The sequence below is a fragment of the Stegostoma tigrinum genome, chromosome 11, assembly GCF_030684315.1.
Source record: "Stegostoma tigrinum isolate sSteTig4 chromosome 11, sSteTig4.hap1, whole genome shotgun sequence".
NCBI lineage: Eukaryota > Metazoa > Chordata > Chondrichthyes > Orectolobiformes > Stegostomatidae > Stegostoma > Stegostoma tigrinum.
Window position 1 is genome coordinate 53,230,164 of NC_081364.1, and position 18,942 is coordinate 53,249,105.

The 18,942-nt window shown below is 39.5% G+C and overlaps 1 protein-coding gene across 1 annotated transcript in view; it reads left to right on the forward strand.

Moving 5' to 3' along the window:
- The window catches only part of dennd6aa (DENN/MADD domain containing 6Aa), a 94,411-nt gene extending 77,694 nt beyond the window's left edge, over positions 1–16,717 (forward strand). Inside the window, exons 15-20 of the mRNA XM_059649955.1 lie at positions 139–228; positions 865–918; positions 1,035–1,144; positions 14,813–14,915; positions 15,120–15,194; positions 15,923–16,717. Of these exons, the coding sequence (XP_059505938.1) occupies positions 139–228; positions 865–918; positions 1,035–1,144; positions 14,813–14,915; positions 15,120–15,194; positions 15,923–16,054 (564 nt within the window). The 3' untranslated portion in view covers positions 16,055–16,717. The remainder of the gene's footprint in view (positions 1–138; positions 229–864; positions 919–1,034; positions 1,145–14,812; positions 14,916–15,119; positions 15,195–15,922) is intronic.
- The last annotated feature ends 2,225 nt before the right edge of the window (positions 16,718–18,942 follow it).

The following is an 18,942-nucleotide window of genomic DNA, read 5'->3' on the forward strand; positions in this document are numbered from 1 at the left end:
TTAAAAAAATTCAATGTATAAAATGTTTAACTTTACCAATGACATTTGAAAATTTGTTTTCTAAATTACAATGTCATTAAAATCCTTTGTATTGTTCAGTTTACAAATCCTCAGTTTATTTTGTTCCTGTCCCCACAGGGTATACAGCAAAAGCGTCCTTCTGAAGCACAAAGTGCAATTCTTAGACGTTACTTTTTAGAACTGACACAAAGCTTCATCATTCCATTGGTAAGTTCTAAATTTCATTTGAAAATGATGGCTTTTTAAGAAGTTGACATAATTCTATAGCTACCTGTAGCACTTCAGTTTCTTGTCCAGACAGCCATTTGCGTATATGTTGGCAGTGAGCTTCCTTCACCTATTTGACTGAGAAGTATTGCAGTCAAACTGAATAACCATTGACAACAAGAGAATGAACTAATAAATATATTCTCATTTCTCGTTCCCAAAGGCTGAGCTATTAAAGGTAATTAGCATGCCTTCCATCTCCTCTGGTTCAGACCCTAAAATTAGAGCAAGGATTAAAACTGGTACCTTCCATCTTCATATGGTTCAGTGACTCAACTTAAACATGAATCACATTTGAAGATAAAGATTTTTGTAGGGTGAGAGCAAACTCACTGGATTTCAGTCTTCTCACGTTCTGTGCAAAATGCTGTATGATACATCTGTGACTTAAATGTGAAGGTTGGCTGTTAATTAATTATTTGAGCATGCTCTCAAGCTAACTTATTTCTGTTTCAGCAAGGGCAGTTCATGGGTGCTTGGGCTATCTTTCAGGGTGGTGAAATAGCAAGGGAGTAATTAAGCCATTTTTTTTCTAAATTACTATGTCAACATGGACTGTTTTAAATTTAATTTCAGGAACGATACGTAGCCAGTTTAATGCCTTTACAAAAGAGTATTTCACCATGGAAGGTAAGAAAGTACTCAGCTCTACAGAAATCCACAATTCAGTTTGATATTATTTACTGAAACTTAGATACCCATTTCAAGTATAATTTTCAATGAATTATTTTATTTTTGGTTTTTAGAGTCCACCTCAATTAAAGCCTTTCAGTGAAGAAGAATTCATGAAAACTTTGGAAAAAGCAGGACCACAACTCACTTCTCGTTTAAAGGGCGATTGGATTGGACTTTACAGGTAATTACCAACTGATTTTTTTTTTTCTTCTTTCTCAGTCTTTGGCTGGATTAAGATATGTCATTTTTTTTTCCGGCCAGAAATTTAGCTAAGAGCCAAATAGTTATTGACAACTGATGTAGAGCTTATTATCTTTAGTAAAGGGTAAAAAGGTAAAGAGGTAGATGATGGACCAGTGATATTACTGCGAGACTACTAATCTAGAAACTGACCTGATGTTCTGGGGACCTGGGTTTGAAAGCAGATGGCGAAATTTAAGATCAATTTTAAAACAAAAAATCTGGAATTAGGAATCCACTCACGAATGAAATTACTCCACAGAGACCAGTTATCTTGTCATCCAGTTACCCATTATTTGCACATGGAGAATCCTGGACACTGATCCAGCTCCCTCAGAGTCAGCTATGAGTGAACAGGATATCAGACACTCCTGTTCTTACCTGTCAGCCAGGGCTCCCTGATTGGGGCTGTTCGTCTGGTCCAGTTAGGGGACTCGCTCATTCTACAAGATCCACCTAGCTGACCTTGCTACAATCACGACAATGACCATGAAAACATTGTTAATTATCAGGAAAAGCCATTTGGCTCACTAATGTTCTTTGGGGAAGGAGATCTGACATCCTCACCTGCTCTGGCCTACGTGTGATTCCAGAGCCACAGCAATGTGGCTAACCCTAACTGCATGCTGAAATGGCCTAACAAGCTAGTCAGTTGAATCAATTGCTATCAAGTCTCAAAGCTCTGGGTGGACCACCTGGATTGGACCGAGACTGTGAAAATGACAATGGCAGAAACAGCTCTGTCGACCCTGCAGAGTTCTCCTTGCTAGCATCTGGGGGTTAGTGCCAAAATTAGGAGAGCTATCTCACAGACAAGTCAAGCAACAGCCTGATATAGTCATAGTCATAATCATACCTTACAATGTCCCAGACAACACCATCACCACCCTTGGATCTGTTCTGTCCCACTTGCCAGACAGACCTCGCAGAGGTTGCAGCACAATGGTGTAAAATCAGAGGAAGTTGCCTGGGCATCCTCCAATGTTGACTTTGAACTCATCAGGTCTTCTGGTGTCAGGTTAAGCATGGGCGTGGAAACATCCTGGTGATTACCACATACTGTCTCTCTTGGCTGATGAATCAGTATTCCTCTATGTTGAACATGGAGGGGAGGTGATGGCCTAGTAGTATTATTGCTGGACCGTTAATCCAGGCACCCCGATAACATTCTGGGCACCTGGGTTTGAATCCTGCCAGGGCAGACTGGGGAATTTGAATTAAATAAGTATCTGGAATTTAGAGTTTAATGGTGACTGTGAATCCATCGATGATTGTTGCAAAAACCCATCTGATTCACTAATGTCCTTCAGGGAAGGAAACTGCCATCCTTACCTGGTCTGGCTTACATGTGACTCCAGACCCACAGTAATGCGGCTGACTCTGAACTGCCCTCTGGGCAATTAGGAATGGACAGTAAATGCTGCGTAGCCAGCAATGCCCTCATCCCCTGAATGAATGAATAAAGAAATTAGAAGCGCTGAAGGTAACCAGGATGCAAAATGTACTTGGGGATTTAAATGTTCACCATGAAGTCTGCCTTGGCAGCAGCACTACTGATCAAATTGGACAAGTCCTAAAGGGCAGACTGGGTCTGTAGCAGGTGGTGAGGAAACCAGCAAGAGGGCAAAAACTAATTTTTAAAACTCCACTTGCTGCACATGCATCTGTCCATGACCATATCGGTATAATGGTGGCCACAGCACAGTCCGTGTGGAGATCGAGTCCTGCCTTCACATTGAGGGCAATCTTCTTCATGTTGTGTGGCACTATCAATATGCTAAATGGAACAGACTTTGAATAGACCTAGCAACCCCAGTCTGGACATCCATGAAGCACTGTGGGCCATCAACAGCAGAATTTTACTCCAACAAAATCTGCAATCTCATGGCCCAGCAGAAACCCCACTTAATCATTAACATCAAGACAAAGAATCAACCCAGATTCAATAGAGAGTGTGGGAGGGTATGCCAGGAGCAGCACCAGGCATACCTAGAAATGAGGTGTCAACCTCGTAAAGCTACAAAACAGTATGTTTGCCGAACAGTATAAGCAGCAAGTAATTGAGCTAAGTGATCCCACAACCAATGATTCAGATATGAGCTCTGCAGTTCTGCCATGAATGCTGGTAAACAATTTAACCACTCGTTGGAGAAGGTGACTCCACAAATTTCCCAGTACTCCATTACGGACAAGACCAGCACATCCATGCAAACAATAAGGCTGAACAATCTTCAGCCAGAAGTACTGCATAGATGATTCCCCTTGGCTTCCACCTGTAGTCCCCAGCATCACAGAAGCTAGTTAACAGCCAATTTGATTCACTCCATGTTATGTCAACAAATGTTTGGAGGCACTGGATAATGCAAAGGCTGGGGGTCCTGATGACATTCTAGCAACAGTAATAAATCTGCTGCACAACCTGTTGCATCTGTTGCCAAGCTGCTCTGGTACAGTTACAACACTGGCATCTATCAAGCGATATTGCTCCGGTATTTCCGTAGACAAAAAGCAGTACAATCCAACCCAGCCAATTACTGCCCCATCAGTTGATTCTTGATCATCAGGAAAGTGATGGAAGGTGTCATCAGCTGTACAAACAAGCAGCACCTGATCAGTGGTTCCTAGTTTAGGTTCTGCCAGGGCACTCAGTTCCTGACCTCATTGTAGCCTTGGCTCACACATGGACAAAAGTGTTGAATTCTAGAGGTGAGGTGAGAGTGACAGCCTTTACATCAAGGCTGCATTTGACTGAGTATGGCATCAAGAAGCCTTGGCAAAACTAGAATTAATGGGAATTGGGGGCAAACTGTCCACTGTCTTGTTATCCTGGCACATGGGAAAATGGTTATGGTTGGAGGTCAGTCATCTCAGTTCCAGGACATCTCCGCAGGAGTAACTCAGTAGTGTGCTCGGTCCACTGATCTTCAGCTGCTTCATCAATGACCTTCCCTCCATCAGATGGTCAGAACTGAAAATGTTCGCCAACAATTGCACAGTGTTCAGCACCATTCGTGACTCCTCAGGTACTGAAGCAGTAGACGAACAAATGCTAGAAGATCTGGACAATATTCATGGTTGGGTTGACAAATGGCAAGTAATGCAAATGCCAGGCAGTAACCATTTGTAGTAAGAGTTGACCTGACCGTCATCCCTTGACAGTCAAATGGTGTTATCATCATGGCGTCCACCACATCCTGGGGCTGACCATTGACCAGAAACTCAGCTCAACTCACCATATAAATAGACTGGCTACAGGAACAGGTTAGAGGATAGGCATCACATCCACGAAGTACTTACTCCCTTCACCAAAGTTCAGATACAACAGCATGTATTATCTACAAGACACACTACAGAAATTCACTGAAGATCCTTAGATAGAACCTTTCAAAGCCACAAGCACTTCTGTGCAGATTGCCAATGGCAGCAGACACATGGAAACAACACCACTACCACCTGCAAGTACCCCTCCAAGCTACTCGCCATCCTGTTTTGGAAATATATCACTATTCCTTCAATGTTCCTGGATCAAAATCCAGGAATTTCCTCCATAAGGACATTGTGGATTTACCAACAGCACATGGACTGCAGAGATTCAAGAAGGCAGCTCACCACTACCTTCTCAAGGGCAACTAGGGGTGGATAAGCCACTGACCCCCCACATCCCATGAGTGAATTTTAAAAAAAGGAGCATTCCAATTAGTTGGTGGACTGGAGGATCAGGTGGTGTTGGCAAATCAGGAACTCAAGTTCTGTATCATGCAATCAGAATAAATACCAAATTAACATTTGTTCTACTTTTAGCCACATCAACAAAAATAGGTCTTAACTTAATTACTGTTCAGCAAGTTCAAAAATCTTGCATGAATTAAATGAGGAATACCACATTGAAAGAGCACTGAATCTCTGGTTCTCTGTTTTATGTGCCTGTTAGTGGGTATGGGGTGATGGGAGGACGAAATCAATCCCTCTGAAGGAATATACAAAGGGAACGATAAGAATTTATGTGCAGCAGCAGGCTTTACGTTTAACTTGGGTAATTTTATGTTACATTATTAAATACTGACTTTTATTTATTTTTAACCTTTTTTGTATGATTGGTTTTTTGTCATGCATTTTAAAATGAGCCTCAATAATATGCAAAAGTAGGAAGATATAACTGTGTGTGTGCAATAATAAATTATCAGACAGGTATATTCAGATCATATTTCGATCTACGGGGAGCTGAGCACTGTTGAACCCAAGTGAAATATCTGGTCCAGTCCAAGAATACGGAAATCATGTCTCACTAACTTGACTGAGTTTTTTGAAGAAGTGACAAAGAGGATTGACGAAGGCAGAATGGTAGATGTGATCTATATGGACTGCAGAAAGGTGTTTGACAAGGTTCTGCATGATAAACTGATTAACAAGGTTAGATCATATGGAATATAGGGAGAACTACCCATTTAGATACAAAATTGGCTAGAAGGTAGGAGACAGAGTGATGGTGGAGGGTTGCTTTTTGGAACTGGAGGTCTGACCAGTAGTGTGCCACAGGCTTCGGCGCTAGGTCCACTGCTTTTTGTCCTCTTACATAAGTCTTTTGGATGTGAATATGGGAGGTATGCTTAGTAAATTTGCAGATAACACCAAAATTGATGGTTAGTAGATAGCAAAGAAGGTTACCTCAGAGTACAACAGGACCTGGATCAGATAGGCTGATGGGCCAATGAGTGGCAGATGGAGGTTAATCTAGATAATTGAGGCACCACATTTTGGTAGGGCAGGACTTGTACACTTAATAGTAAGAGACCTTGGAATGCAAGTTCATAGTTCCTTGAAAGTGGAGTCGCAGGTAGACAGGGTACGGGGTAGTTTGATATGTATTGCCTTCATTGGTCAGTGCATTGACTATAGGAGTTAGGCGGTCATGTTGCGGCAGTAAAGGACATTTGTTAGGCCACTTTTGGAATACTGCATGCAATTCTGGCCTTGCTATAGGAAAGATGTTATGAAACTTGAAAGGATTCAGAAAAGATTAACAAGGATGTTGCCAGAGTTGGAGGGTTTGAGCTATTAAGGAGGGGCTGAATAGATTGGGGCTGTTTTTCCTGGAATGTTGGAGGCCGAGGGGTTACCTTTGTAGAGGTTTATAAAATCATGACGGACATGGATGGAGTGAATAGTTAAGGTCTTTACTCTAGGGTGGAGGAGTCCAAAACTAGAGGATGTAGGTTTAAGGTGAGGGGGAAGATTTAAAAGGGACCTAATGGCACCTTTTTTCATGCAACAAATGATGTTTGTATGGAATGAATTGCAACAGGAAGTAGTGGAGGCAGGTAAAATTACAACATCTAAGCGGCATCTAGATGGGTATGTGAATAGGGAGGGTTTAGAGGTTTATGGGCCAAATGCTAGCAAATGGACTAGATTAATCTAGTCCATCTGGTTGGCTTGGCTGGAAGGGTCTATTTCTGTGTACGTAGGTGACTCTGTAATTGTAACATTCATCCTACGCCTGTTTTCCTGAATGGAATTATTGAATGGTACTGGGTTAATCTAGTTAGAATCGTTTGAAAAGGTAGTTGTGTTGATAAGATTAGATTAGATTCCCTACAGTGTGGAAACAGGCCCTTCGGCTCAACAAGTCCACACTGCCCCTTGAAGCACCCCCACCCCAACCCATCCCCCTATAACCCACACACCCCTGAACACTACAGGTAATTTTAGCATGGCCGATCCACCTAGCCTGCACATCTTTTGGACTGTGGGAGGAAACCAGAGAACCTGGAGGAAACCCACGCAGGCACGGGGAGAATGTGCAAATTCCACACACAGTCGCCCGAGCTGGAATTGAACCCAGGTCCCTGGTGCGGTGAGGCTGCAGTGCTAACCACTGAGCCACCGTGCTGCACCAAAGAAAGCTGAAGTGCTCGAGAAATTATATGGAGAACCTATGTTTCAAAAAAAATCACTAAATTGGTATTCAGACAGGATGTTCATGCCAACCCTTTGAAAAGAACTGTTTTCTTCTCTTTCAACATCTTCCTTACCTTCATTTACTTTACAGTTTTATTTGTCGCACAGTTTGCACAATAGTCCTGTTTTGTATCTTCTGTATGGTATTTGTTATCTACGATGGTAAGCTAATTGGACAATGTGGCTTATTATTTTACTTAGCATTTGACTGTATTTATAGCTTGTAAGCATATTATTTTTAAGGGCACTGTATTGATTGGGGAAAATACCTCTTTATAATTATTTACTTCTAAAAGTAGTTCTCGGAACATGAGAGTTACTGGCAGAGGGGACATTTGTCGTACTTGGTTACGTAATTATGAGCCACTCTTGAACTGTCATAGACCATATAGTGTAGGTACACCTACAGTACTGTTGGAGGGAGGAGTTCCAGTATTTTGACCTAGCAAGAGTTTTTTTTTTAAAAATGTAGTTCCAAGTCAGGAGGATGAATAACTTTGGAGGGGAACTTGTAGATTGTGGTGTTCTGATGCATTATCTGCCATTGTCCTTCAGGGTAGCAAAGATTGTAGATTTGAGAAATGTTGTCCAAGGAACTTGGTGACTTACTGCATTGCATGTTGTAGATGGTGGACATTGCATGTTGCAGATGATGCACATTGCTACTGCGAAATGAAAGTGGTGGAGGGAGTGAATGTTTAAGATGCTTGGGGCATAAAGCAGCCTGCTTGATTTGTAACTGAGTTTCTTGTGTTGTTTGATCCCCAGTCATCCAACCAAGTGGACAATATTAAACATACACAATACTGTGGAAACTGACAGCATCTGTGAAGAAAGAAACAGGCATAGCCTTTCAAGTTTGGTATTGAAGAGTCATATTGAACTCAAAACATTAGCTCTGGTTCTCTCTCCACAGATGATGCCAGACCTGCTGAGTGTCTCCGGCATTCTTTTGTTTTTGTTTCAGAATTCCAGCATCCACACTATTTTACCTTTATTCAAGTGGAAGAATATATTCCAACATGTTACTGATTTGTACTGGTACATGGGGTTTGGGGAATTTTGAGAGGGACAAAGTTTTATTGTCATAGACTTCAAAGATTTTGACCTGATTTTGTAGCAACAATATTTAAATGCTGTTCCAGCAAAATCTTTGGTCAATGATGATCCCTGGGATATTTGTTTAATTCTTATATTTTCAGCTATTTTGCAATAGTGAATCAAATCATTATAATTGCTAATTCAATTCTGCACACCGTTTGTCCTATCACCTTGCCGACTGGATAAATTCCCAATTTTTTTTATTCTGGGTTAAATTATGAATGATGAACTAGTCACTTTTTGAAATGAACGTTTTAAATCCTGATTTTCCAGTGATTTTTGTAAAAAAATGAGGATACATGCATCTCATTTGTGACATAACAGCATCCATTAATGGCTGTATTTATTGTACATAGTTTGCTTGTATTTTGGTTCAGTCCAGTATAAAGGCTATAGTGTTCCATTTTATATTGGTATTACTTTTGGGAATGACATACAATTTAATGTTAGATATCTAGTTTTACATGGATTTCTTCACTAAATGGGGATTGAATTGTATTCAAGTTCTTTTTAATTCATTTAATGGGATGAGGGTGCCACTAACCAGGCAGCATTTGTTGCCCATCTCTAATCGTGCGGAGGACAGTTCACAGTCAACCACATTGCTGTGGTCTGGAGTCCCATGTAGGCCAGACCAGGTAAGGATGGCAGTTTCCTTCCTTTAAAGGACATTAGTGAACCAGATGTGTTTTCCTGACAATGGATTCATGGTCATCATTAGATTCTTAATTCCAGATATTTTATTGAATTCAGATTCCACCATCTGCCGTGGCAAGATTCTAACCCAGGTCCCGAGAATATTATCTGAATCCTGGATTAACAGGCCAGCGATGATACCACAAGGCCATTGCCTTCCCTTCCTCCTATATTCCTTCTGAGTTTTCTGGTTACATCCCCTTAAAAGAGTTGAGATAATCATCTCAGATAATTATCTCTGAGATAATCATCATAGAAGCAAGACTAATTCAAGGCTGCAAAGTTTTTGAAAAGACGAAGGAGTATAATTTCATGTTTTTCAATTCAGTCTCTGAGGTTTTTAAGCAATATTCTTTAAATTTGATTAGCCCCAGTGAGGTTTTTTTGCCCCAAGAATGAGGATTTTAAAACTGAAAGGCTGCTGCAGTGGGAGCCAGTACAAGTCAGTGAGTGTCGAACTGTGATGGATGAATGGAAGCTTGTACAAGCAGTGGAATTTTGGATGACCACCTGTTTACAGAGGTAGAACATGGGAGTTCAGCCAAGAATGCTTTGAATAATTAGATCTAGAGGGAACAAAGGCTTCAGGATGAGGATTAGAGTTGAGGGTTTTGGTAGCAGAGGAACAGGGACTGTGTGATAGTAAAAATGAACTTTAATGATGGCTGAGGATGTTACCAAGCATAGTAATGAAACGTCTGCAAAACAAGAAACCAGCTCAGCGAACCAGTCAACCTCAACAAGCTCAACACCCACAACCCGAGCTACAAATCTACTCCAAAACCTTAGATGGCTAAAAGCTACTTGCCTTTACTCTCTCAATGAGGAGAAGTCAATTTAATGGTTTTAACTGTTTGACCATTTATTTTTTCCAATTACATCCTTCAACAATGCATCTTGTAGTGTAGCTTTCTGCACAAATGGCAGAATTATATATAGTGATATTTGTTTCCATATCTTCATGTGGTATTTCACATGCCAGTCTTTCATGATTGGGAAATTGTTTCCCAATCAAGAACCAACAAGCCAACTAATCCATATTCTGCTCAGGAATCAGTAATGAGCTTGATCTAGTTAATGTTCTTAAGAGTAGATGAACATTTTTAACAGTGCTTATTTTATAACCAAGTTCAAATATTGTGTATGGGAAGAAGAAAAACAAAAGATTTTAGATCTAGCTAAAGGCTACATCAACAGAATGTGATAGAGACTGAAAACAGTAATTTGGGCAAATCTGATACTCGGTAACATGATCGGAAGATCCCTGGAAGGTCTTTAAAAATAATTAAATATTATACAGAACTAGGTTATATGCCTATGGAGCAAGAACTCCCTTTTTGAAAAGAGAACCATGAATTATAAAAGGGTAAGAGACAGGATTAAGTTAAAGGAAAATGATACCAACACGTAAAATAAATAATAATCCAGTTGGGAGAGATACAAAAAAAAACAACAATGGGTGATTAAACAGATATTAAGAGCTATTAAAAGGGGTGATAAAAAGAAACATGCAGAGGATAAAGTTCAACACAAACATTTTGTAATTACATTGGGTATGAGAAATAATGTGGATCCCTTAGGCTCGAAACGTCAGCTTTTGTGCTCCTGAAAAACTGCTTGACCTGCTGTGTTCATCCAGCTCCACACTTTGTTATCTTGGATTCTCCAGCATCTGCAGTTCCCATTTTCACTGAAAATTCAAGGTGGGTGCCTTTGAATAGGCATTTTGAGTTTCTACTAACAGAAAGATCACATGTCCAAGGAAACTAATTGTTCTGGATGTGAGTTTGCCCGCTGAGCTGGAAGGTTAGTTTTCAGACGTTTCGTCACCATTATGGGTAACATCATCAGTGAGCCTCCGACCAAAGCGCTGGTGTTATGTCCCGCTTTCTATTTATCTGGTTAGGTTTCCTTGGGTTGGTGATGTCAGTTCCTGCATTGGTGATGTCATTTCCTGTTCTTTTTCTCAGGGGATGGTAGATTGATTTGGAGCCAATGTGTTTGTTGATGGAGTTCCGGTTGGAATGCCATGCTTCTAGGAATTCTCGTGCGTGTCTCTGTTTAGCTTGTCCTAGGATGGATGTGTTGTCCCAATCAAAGTGGTGTCCTTCCTCATCTGTGTGTAGGGATACGAGTGATAGTGGGCCATGTCGTTGTGTGGCTAGTTGATGTTCATGTATCCTGGTGGCTAGCTTTCTGCCAGTTTGTCCAATGTAGTGTTTGTCACACTTCTTGCAAGGTATTTTGTAGATGACGTTTGTTTTGTTTGTTGTCTGTATAGCGTCTTTTAAGTTCATTAGCTGCTGTGTTGGTGGGTTTGTGGGCTACACTGATGCTAAGAGGTCCGAGTAGTCTGGCAGTCATTTCGGAAATGTCTTTGATGTAGGGGAGAGTGGTTATGGTTTCTGAGCCCGTTCTGTCTGTTTGTTTGGGTTTATTGCTGAGGAATCGGCGGACTGTGTTCATAGGGTACCCGTTCTTTTTGAATACGCTGTATAGGTGATTTTCCTCTGCTCTGCGTAGTTCCTCTGTGCTGCGGTGTGTGGCGGCTCGTTGGAATAATGTTCTAATGCAGCGCTTCGTCGGAGGCTCACTGATGATGTTACCTAGAATGGTGATGAAATGTCTGAAAACTAACCTTCCAGCTCAGTGAGCAAACTCACATCGAGAACCTCAACCTGAGCTACAAATCTTCTCAAAACTCGCTAGAAACTAATTGTATTAGGCTAGTTATAAAATTTAGTAGGGGAGGCAATGGAGTAGTGTTATAATCACTGAACTGTTAATCCAGAGACCCAGGTAATGTTCTGGGGACTTGCATTCAAATCCTGCCATGGCAGATGAAATTTTAATTCAACAAAAATATGGAATTCAAAGTCCAGTGATGACCATGTAACCAATCTGGTTCACCAACTGCTGCCATCCTTACCTGATCTGGCCCACATGTGACTTTGCATCCACAGCAAAGTGGTTGACTCTCAATTGCCCTCTGAGCAATTAGGAACAGGCAATAAATGCTTGCCTAGCCAGACTCTCCCTCATCCTGTGAGTAAAAAAAAGTAAAATAAAAGTACTGAAAAGGGTACTTTTTGATGATAACAAATCCTCAGAACCAGATATTTTAAAGGAAGTAGGTGAGAAACTCTCAGATGCCCTAACTCTAATCTTCCAAAGTTTTCTGATTTGAATTTTTTTTAAGATTGGAAAATTGTGAATATCATTCTGCTGTTGAAAAAATGGGAAAGGGAAACCAGAGAATTATCGAACAGTTACTTTCAAGCAACTGCTTTTAAGCTATCTTTTATTTAAGATAGAATGATTGAACACCTTTTAAATTTTCAGCTGATCAGAGGATTTGTAAATGTAGATTTTGCCTGACAAATCTGATTTAATTTTGTTTTTAAATAAGTAACTAAGTGGACGTGGTTGAATGTGTGTAGAGATAATGGGAACTGCAGATGCTGGAGAATCCAAGATAACCAAGTGTGAAGCCGGATGAACACAGCAGGTCAAGCAGCATCTCAGGAGCACAAAAGCTGACGTTTCGGGCCTAGAAGGGTCTAGGCCCGAAACGTCAGCTTTTGTGCTCCTGAGATGCTGCTTGGCCTGCTGTGTTCATCTAGCTTCACACTTGGTTATCATAGTTGAATGTGTGGACTTTATTTATATGGATTGGCAGAATAAATGTGATAAAATTCCTCCATTACAAGATTGAAACTAGTGGAATTGTCACCAATTATTAATCTGTTTAGGAAATCGGCTGAAGGGCAGGAGGTAGAGAAGGATATTTTGCAGGTACTTTTACAGAATGTCAGTAATGGTGTCCCACAGAGGTCTGTGTTGCAACTGTTGTAAAATGTCTCTGTCAGTATGTTTGGGACATGTTTATATCATCACTGCATTACTCTGTCCTGAGGAAGGAGAGATATCATACTCCCTCTTGTCTCTGTTCACTCGAGGAATGCTCCTCTGCTGAAAACTAATAGCATAATATTAGCTCAGACATTTAGGTGACTGAGGACTGTACATAGTAGTTTATAATAAATATCTATTGGATTCAATACCATGATATCCATGCCCATTTTTTATATTATGAATGATAATGTAAGCTCAGCTACATCAAGTAAAAATACACTATTGAAGGCAAACTTTCACCAGTGACTTTAATGATTCATCTCACATTAACAACTTGGATGATGAGATAGAAAGCCGGTCAACACAGATGGGTGATATTATGAACAGTGCAGGGTCTACTGTTGTTTGTCATTTTGTATAATGATTTGAAGGATAATATAGATAGCATGGTTAGTAAGTTTGCAGATGACACCAAAATTGGTGGTATAGTAGACTGTGAAGATTTACCTAAGATTACAAAGGGGTCTTGATCAATTAGACCAATGGCCGAGGAATGGCAGATGGTGTTCGTTTTAGATAAATGTGAGGTACTGCATTTTGTTAACATGAACCTGAGCAGGACTTAGACAGTTAATGGTCACGCCCTGGGGAATGTTATAGAAGAGAGGGGTTCAGGTACAAAATTCATTAAAGTTGCATCACAAGTAGACAGTGAAGAAGAGAGAATTTGGTATGCTTGCTTTCATTGCTCAGACTGTTGAATTTAGGAGTTGGTACGTCTTGTTGAGGTTATAGAGGACATCGGTGAGGCTATTTTTGGAATACTGTGTACGGTTCCGGTTGCTGTGCTACAGTAGGGTATTGTTTAATTGTGGGAGAGGGTGCAGAAAAGATTTACAAGGATGCTACCGGGACTGGAGGGTTTGAGTTAGAAGGGAATGCTGAATAGGTTTGAACTTGCACTGAGAACATATGAGATTGAGAGGTGACCTGATACAAATTTATAAAGTCATGAGGGGCATTGATAAGATGAATAGTCAAGGCCTTTCCACTCGGGTAGGAGAATTCAAAACTAGAGGGCATGATTTCAAGTGAGAGGAGAAAGATTTAAAAAGGTCCTGAGGGGCAACTTTCTCACACAGGATGGTTCATATATGGAATTAACTACCAGAGGAAATGGTAGATTCAGGTGTAGTTACAACATTTAAAAGACATTTGGTTGGATAAATGAATAGGAACAGTTTAGCAGGATATGGGCCAAATGTAGGCAAATAGGACTAGTTTAATTTAGGAAACTTGGTTGGTCTGGATGAGTTGGGCTCAAGAGTCTGTTTCCATGACTGACTCTATAATTAACATTCATTTGCTACAGTTTTGTCCATGTGGCGATGTGAAATCACCGACTTTGGACCCCAAAAGAAATGAATACGAAGTGGTGAAAGCTGAAAACGTAGAAAATATAAACAGATTATGTAAATTAGGATGATATTTGCATAGAACTAACAAGGTTAAAGATGATTTGATCTTAGTTTATAGTAGTTAATACTCCGTTTATATTAATAGAATCTATGCTTTGGGTAGAGAGAAAGTGTTTTGTTTGGCTGAGGGCCTAGCCAAAAGATTAGAACCACTGGTGAAATTAGGAAACTCATTTGAATGCAGATTGGAATTCTTGCCCAATTGTTAACTTTAATCCAAATGGAAGTCTCACCAAAAGTATTGAGATTTATTGCAAAACCAGGTATTTGGGACAAGATCACAGATTAGTCATGTCTTCATTGAATGGGATACAGGGACCAAATGGCCTACAAATATTCTAATATGATGGAAAGCTACAAATGTAGACTAGCATCGTTTTTAAGATGGTGCACTCCAGCATAACCTTGATTTTGTACTTCTGAGAAGTTTTGGCTAGCTCAAAGATCCACCATAAAATCACATTTGCAATAATACTTGTATATGGAATTATGATGTCCTGTTTATTTTTCATTCCATTAAGGCAGTTCCTGAAATCACCAAACTTTGATGGCTGGTTCCGGTCAAGATGGAAAGAAATGACACAAAAATTGGAGGCATTGCACCTGGAGGCCTTATGTGATGCAGTGAGTAGAAAAAAACAAGCGAAACATACCTTGAATTCTGTGTCTTGTAAAATCAATGTTTTAGTTCTTCTGAATAATCTACAAAGTTGAACTATAGTGATCATGAAATGTTATCTAAGGACTTGGTATATGCAGGTAATTTGTGAAAAGCAATCATTGTTCAAGTACTTTATTTAATTTGAATATGACCGTTTTTTTTGGTAGGATTTATTGATATGGATTCAGAAGCATACAGAAGTTGAGGTGGTGGATTTGGTATTGAAGCTGAAAGAGAAGTTGGTATGTATAAAGTTTAATTTCTGAAAATTTAAATTGCAGAACACCAATAAAGTTGAATTGATGCCCAGTAAAACTCTGGAATTTAACTGTGGACTATTGGGTAATGGAGCAGAATAGAGATTTTGTTTTTTTAGAAAATATAGGCAAAGATTATCTGCTAATAATAAAATGGAAAATGCAATTGCAAACTTTTAAGGCCAAGTAATTAAGAACTGTAATCTTTCCATACCAAAAATTTATTTTATACAGGTAGGAAATAAGCTAGGAAGAATTTGTAGTTAATCTGCAGTTGTTGAGCACAATTATGCTAATTTTGATTTGGTGAATGGGACTTTGTTGCAGTGGTGGAGAGTGGGCTTCACAGGCATGGTAGTCAAAATTATTTGATGGGTACTCGGGCTGCCATGCTCTCTTGAGCGGCCCTCAAAATTGATTTGAACACTTAAGACAGCTTCTTGTCTTGCATTGTCAGTGATATTGTGACAGCTTTGACCTGTGTGGAAGATTAAAGCTGGAACAGACCCATTGTTATATGAAATGCTGGAGACAAAATATATGGGAAGACATGAAACAAATATAGTTATTTTACACTACAATACTTTCATATCTACTGTGGAATTTTTTTTGTACTCTTACGGGAGTTACTACAATGTGTTTAATTGGTGGAGCCTGTATAATTAATTTACTTATATTTAAACAAAATTTCTTTTTATATTCTCTCTATTCAGGTGCAAGCCAAGCAACATTACCTTCCCATAAAACAAAACACATTGGAGAAACTGCAAATGCACATTGAAGCAATCATTTTATCACTGCCAGAAGACCTGCAGAGCATCTTGCTAAAAAATGGCACAACATGATCTTTGCACCTTTCCCCTGAAGGACATGTAACTAAAAACAGTACAAACAAAACTCCAAAACAGTGTTGAAAAACAGAGTGGGGGGGAATGATCATACAATACAAATGAAAAGGGAAGACCAAGTGGATTTGAATAGATAACCTTTTTGAGAAGATTCATCTGTGCGTGTGACTCCATGCCAAGATAAAGGCATAGAAAAAGTTATTAAATCACTGTTTAGGCTGAGTGTGTTTGTGTATACAATATGTGATTATATTAACAATCAAGTTTTGCAGAGAGGTGCTGGTAGCTACCATTTGATGAAGTTGGAGTCTCACTACCAGTGGAAAACAACAGTGAGAGTTTTACTACTAATATTTGTACTGCAAATTATGTATTGATAAATAAAAGCTGTGCAAATACCAGTACTGGTATTTTGCTTAGATGCATATTTTAATTGGTTACATTTTTATATAAATATCTATTCTCATATGTTCCTAAACTAACAGTAATTTGTAGGATTACATGTATTTGTATTTAAATAAATAACTGACTTAACTTTTAAGAACAGGATATTCAAAAGCACATCTAAATGTGTAGACATATGATTGAGCTTTGAATTTTTTTACCAAAGCACCATGTCAGAAACTATACAAAATTTCTAATAAACTTTGCACTATTTTACTTAGGTCTTTTTTGCTTTATGAATAATTAATACATTTATTTATTGCCTTTAACATTTCAAAAATCAATTTCATAACAATATCTTTTTAAGTACAAAAATGTTGTGTCAACAAAACCATCAAAAATTTCAGTGCTGGTCCAGAATGATTGAATATCAGATTGGAAATTTGCTAATGGGCGTGGGTCTATCATTTCTTTATGCCTCAATGTCTAGCCCATTGAGGAAACTCAGCTATAATTAGTATTTTGCCATGTAAGATTGGTCATGGAAACTTTGATCCTAAACACTCTCATTTGTAACACATTACTTGAGATTCCAGGACACAATCGGAATCTTGCATTTGTAATTCTTGCCTGGTCCAGTGTAGTTCCTTTTAAAATGTAAAGGATAAGGTCATCATAGTCTGACTGGACCATAGGCCTGCTCTCTAATTACAGAGAGCAAGATTATTGGTGGTGGTTTAACTGAGGGTCACCACATCTCAGGTGAGGGGAGAAGTCAAGAAAGCCAATCCTTCATGGTGATTTCAACCAACCAAACCCACACTGCAAACCAGCCAACAATGCAAGGTAATGCAATCTAGCCAACTGAGCTAATATTTATTGAAACACTGGGACGAAAAGATTCTCGATTCTTTTGAAATAGTTGGAATAGTCTGGGATAAATTGATTAACTAGTTGCAAGCATGCATTAAAACAATGGTCAATTTTACTAAAAGACATCCAATGATCTTTGTTGCTCTCTTCTTAAATACCTTTTTTTTGTTGGTCCTGTAAATAACATTATTTGACTTCCCTTTTGATTAACCAGCACTTCATTTTATTCCAATAGTGATGAACGTATTGTTTTTTCTAGTATTTTCAGATTTTATTGATTTTTTATATTTTCTTCTTGGGCAGTCAACAGTTTCTCTGTTGGAAGTTTACCTCCAAATAGTCCATCCCAATAAGTTAACCTCAGTACAAAGTTTCTTGTCAGTGAATCTAGTTCCGAGAGTCTTTCTCCCTCTCTGTATCCCAAAACAATACCCCAGCTAGAGTTCTAGCAAATAAAGCTCACTTGAGTCCCTTTCTGACAACTCCATCTAAATGCAGGTGTTTTGTTCTAACGAATCCATCTCGTTGTGATGACTCTCTACAGAATTCATCCACTCCAGTTTCTTCAGTCAGAAAATTCATTCCAGTGAGGGTCACCCTCACACTGCCTTGTGAACTCACTTCTGGACAGTCTCCCACCTAGAGTATTTCACAGATGAGTCGAGCCTAATACAAGTTTTCTTCCTGACACACCGCCCAACCACTACAAATTTGACAACTGGTCACTCCATCCAGTAAATCCAATGAATATGGAGTCTCACTCTACATTCCCTACCTAATTCCACTACAATCTACCCGTTATTATCCTAATGAGCCACTGTCCTTCCCATTGGAGCCTGTTTCCATTCTTCTCCATGATTCCGTACATATGGATCTACTCCAAAACAACAGAATTGAATATTAAAGGTGATCAAAGGACTGAGAAATATTTATTTCGGGGGTGGGGAGAGGGACAACGTGTTTCAGAGGTAGAAGGTACAAAACAGGAAGGGGGATATAATCTGAGGAGAATGAAGATGACACATTGGATCATGTCTCCGTTGTCTTGTCTGGTTTTTCTGGTTTCTCCCAAGGTTTGGTCACAAAATCCAATGGGGGTCTGAGCGATGTAGGCAAAAGTGTGGCAGAATCAGGTGACAGGTATAGAACATAGAACAGTACAGCACAGAACAGGCCCTTCAGCCCACAATGTTGTGCCGACCATGGTGAGACCCATTTTGACATTGAAAACATCTCATCCAATCTTTTATGATTTCACAAACAGTACGATGAGATTTTCACTAGGCAGCACTGAGAAGCCAGTAGATGGAAATTGCTTGTTCGGTGCCTTATTAATGCCCCAACTCATCTCATTAATATTCAAACTCCCATCTTCGCAAACTCACCAAACAATCCAGACATCTGAAAAGCTTGACAAAGAAATCATAACAGGCACATGCGGTCTCAGTTTGCCACTTACTACAAACAGCTTTCATGCTGGACATCAGGCAACATCTCAAGGTATGCTCCATGAGCACCAGGTGCATTCACCACTTCTCTAGGAAATTGGCATTTGCTAACCCATTACAACTATCCTAGCACTTTTACTCTTCATTGCAGTGCACTCTGGATGCACAAACCTGTATTGC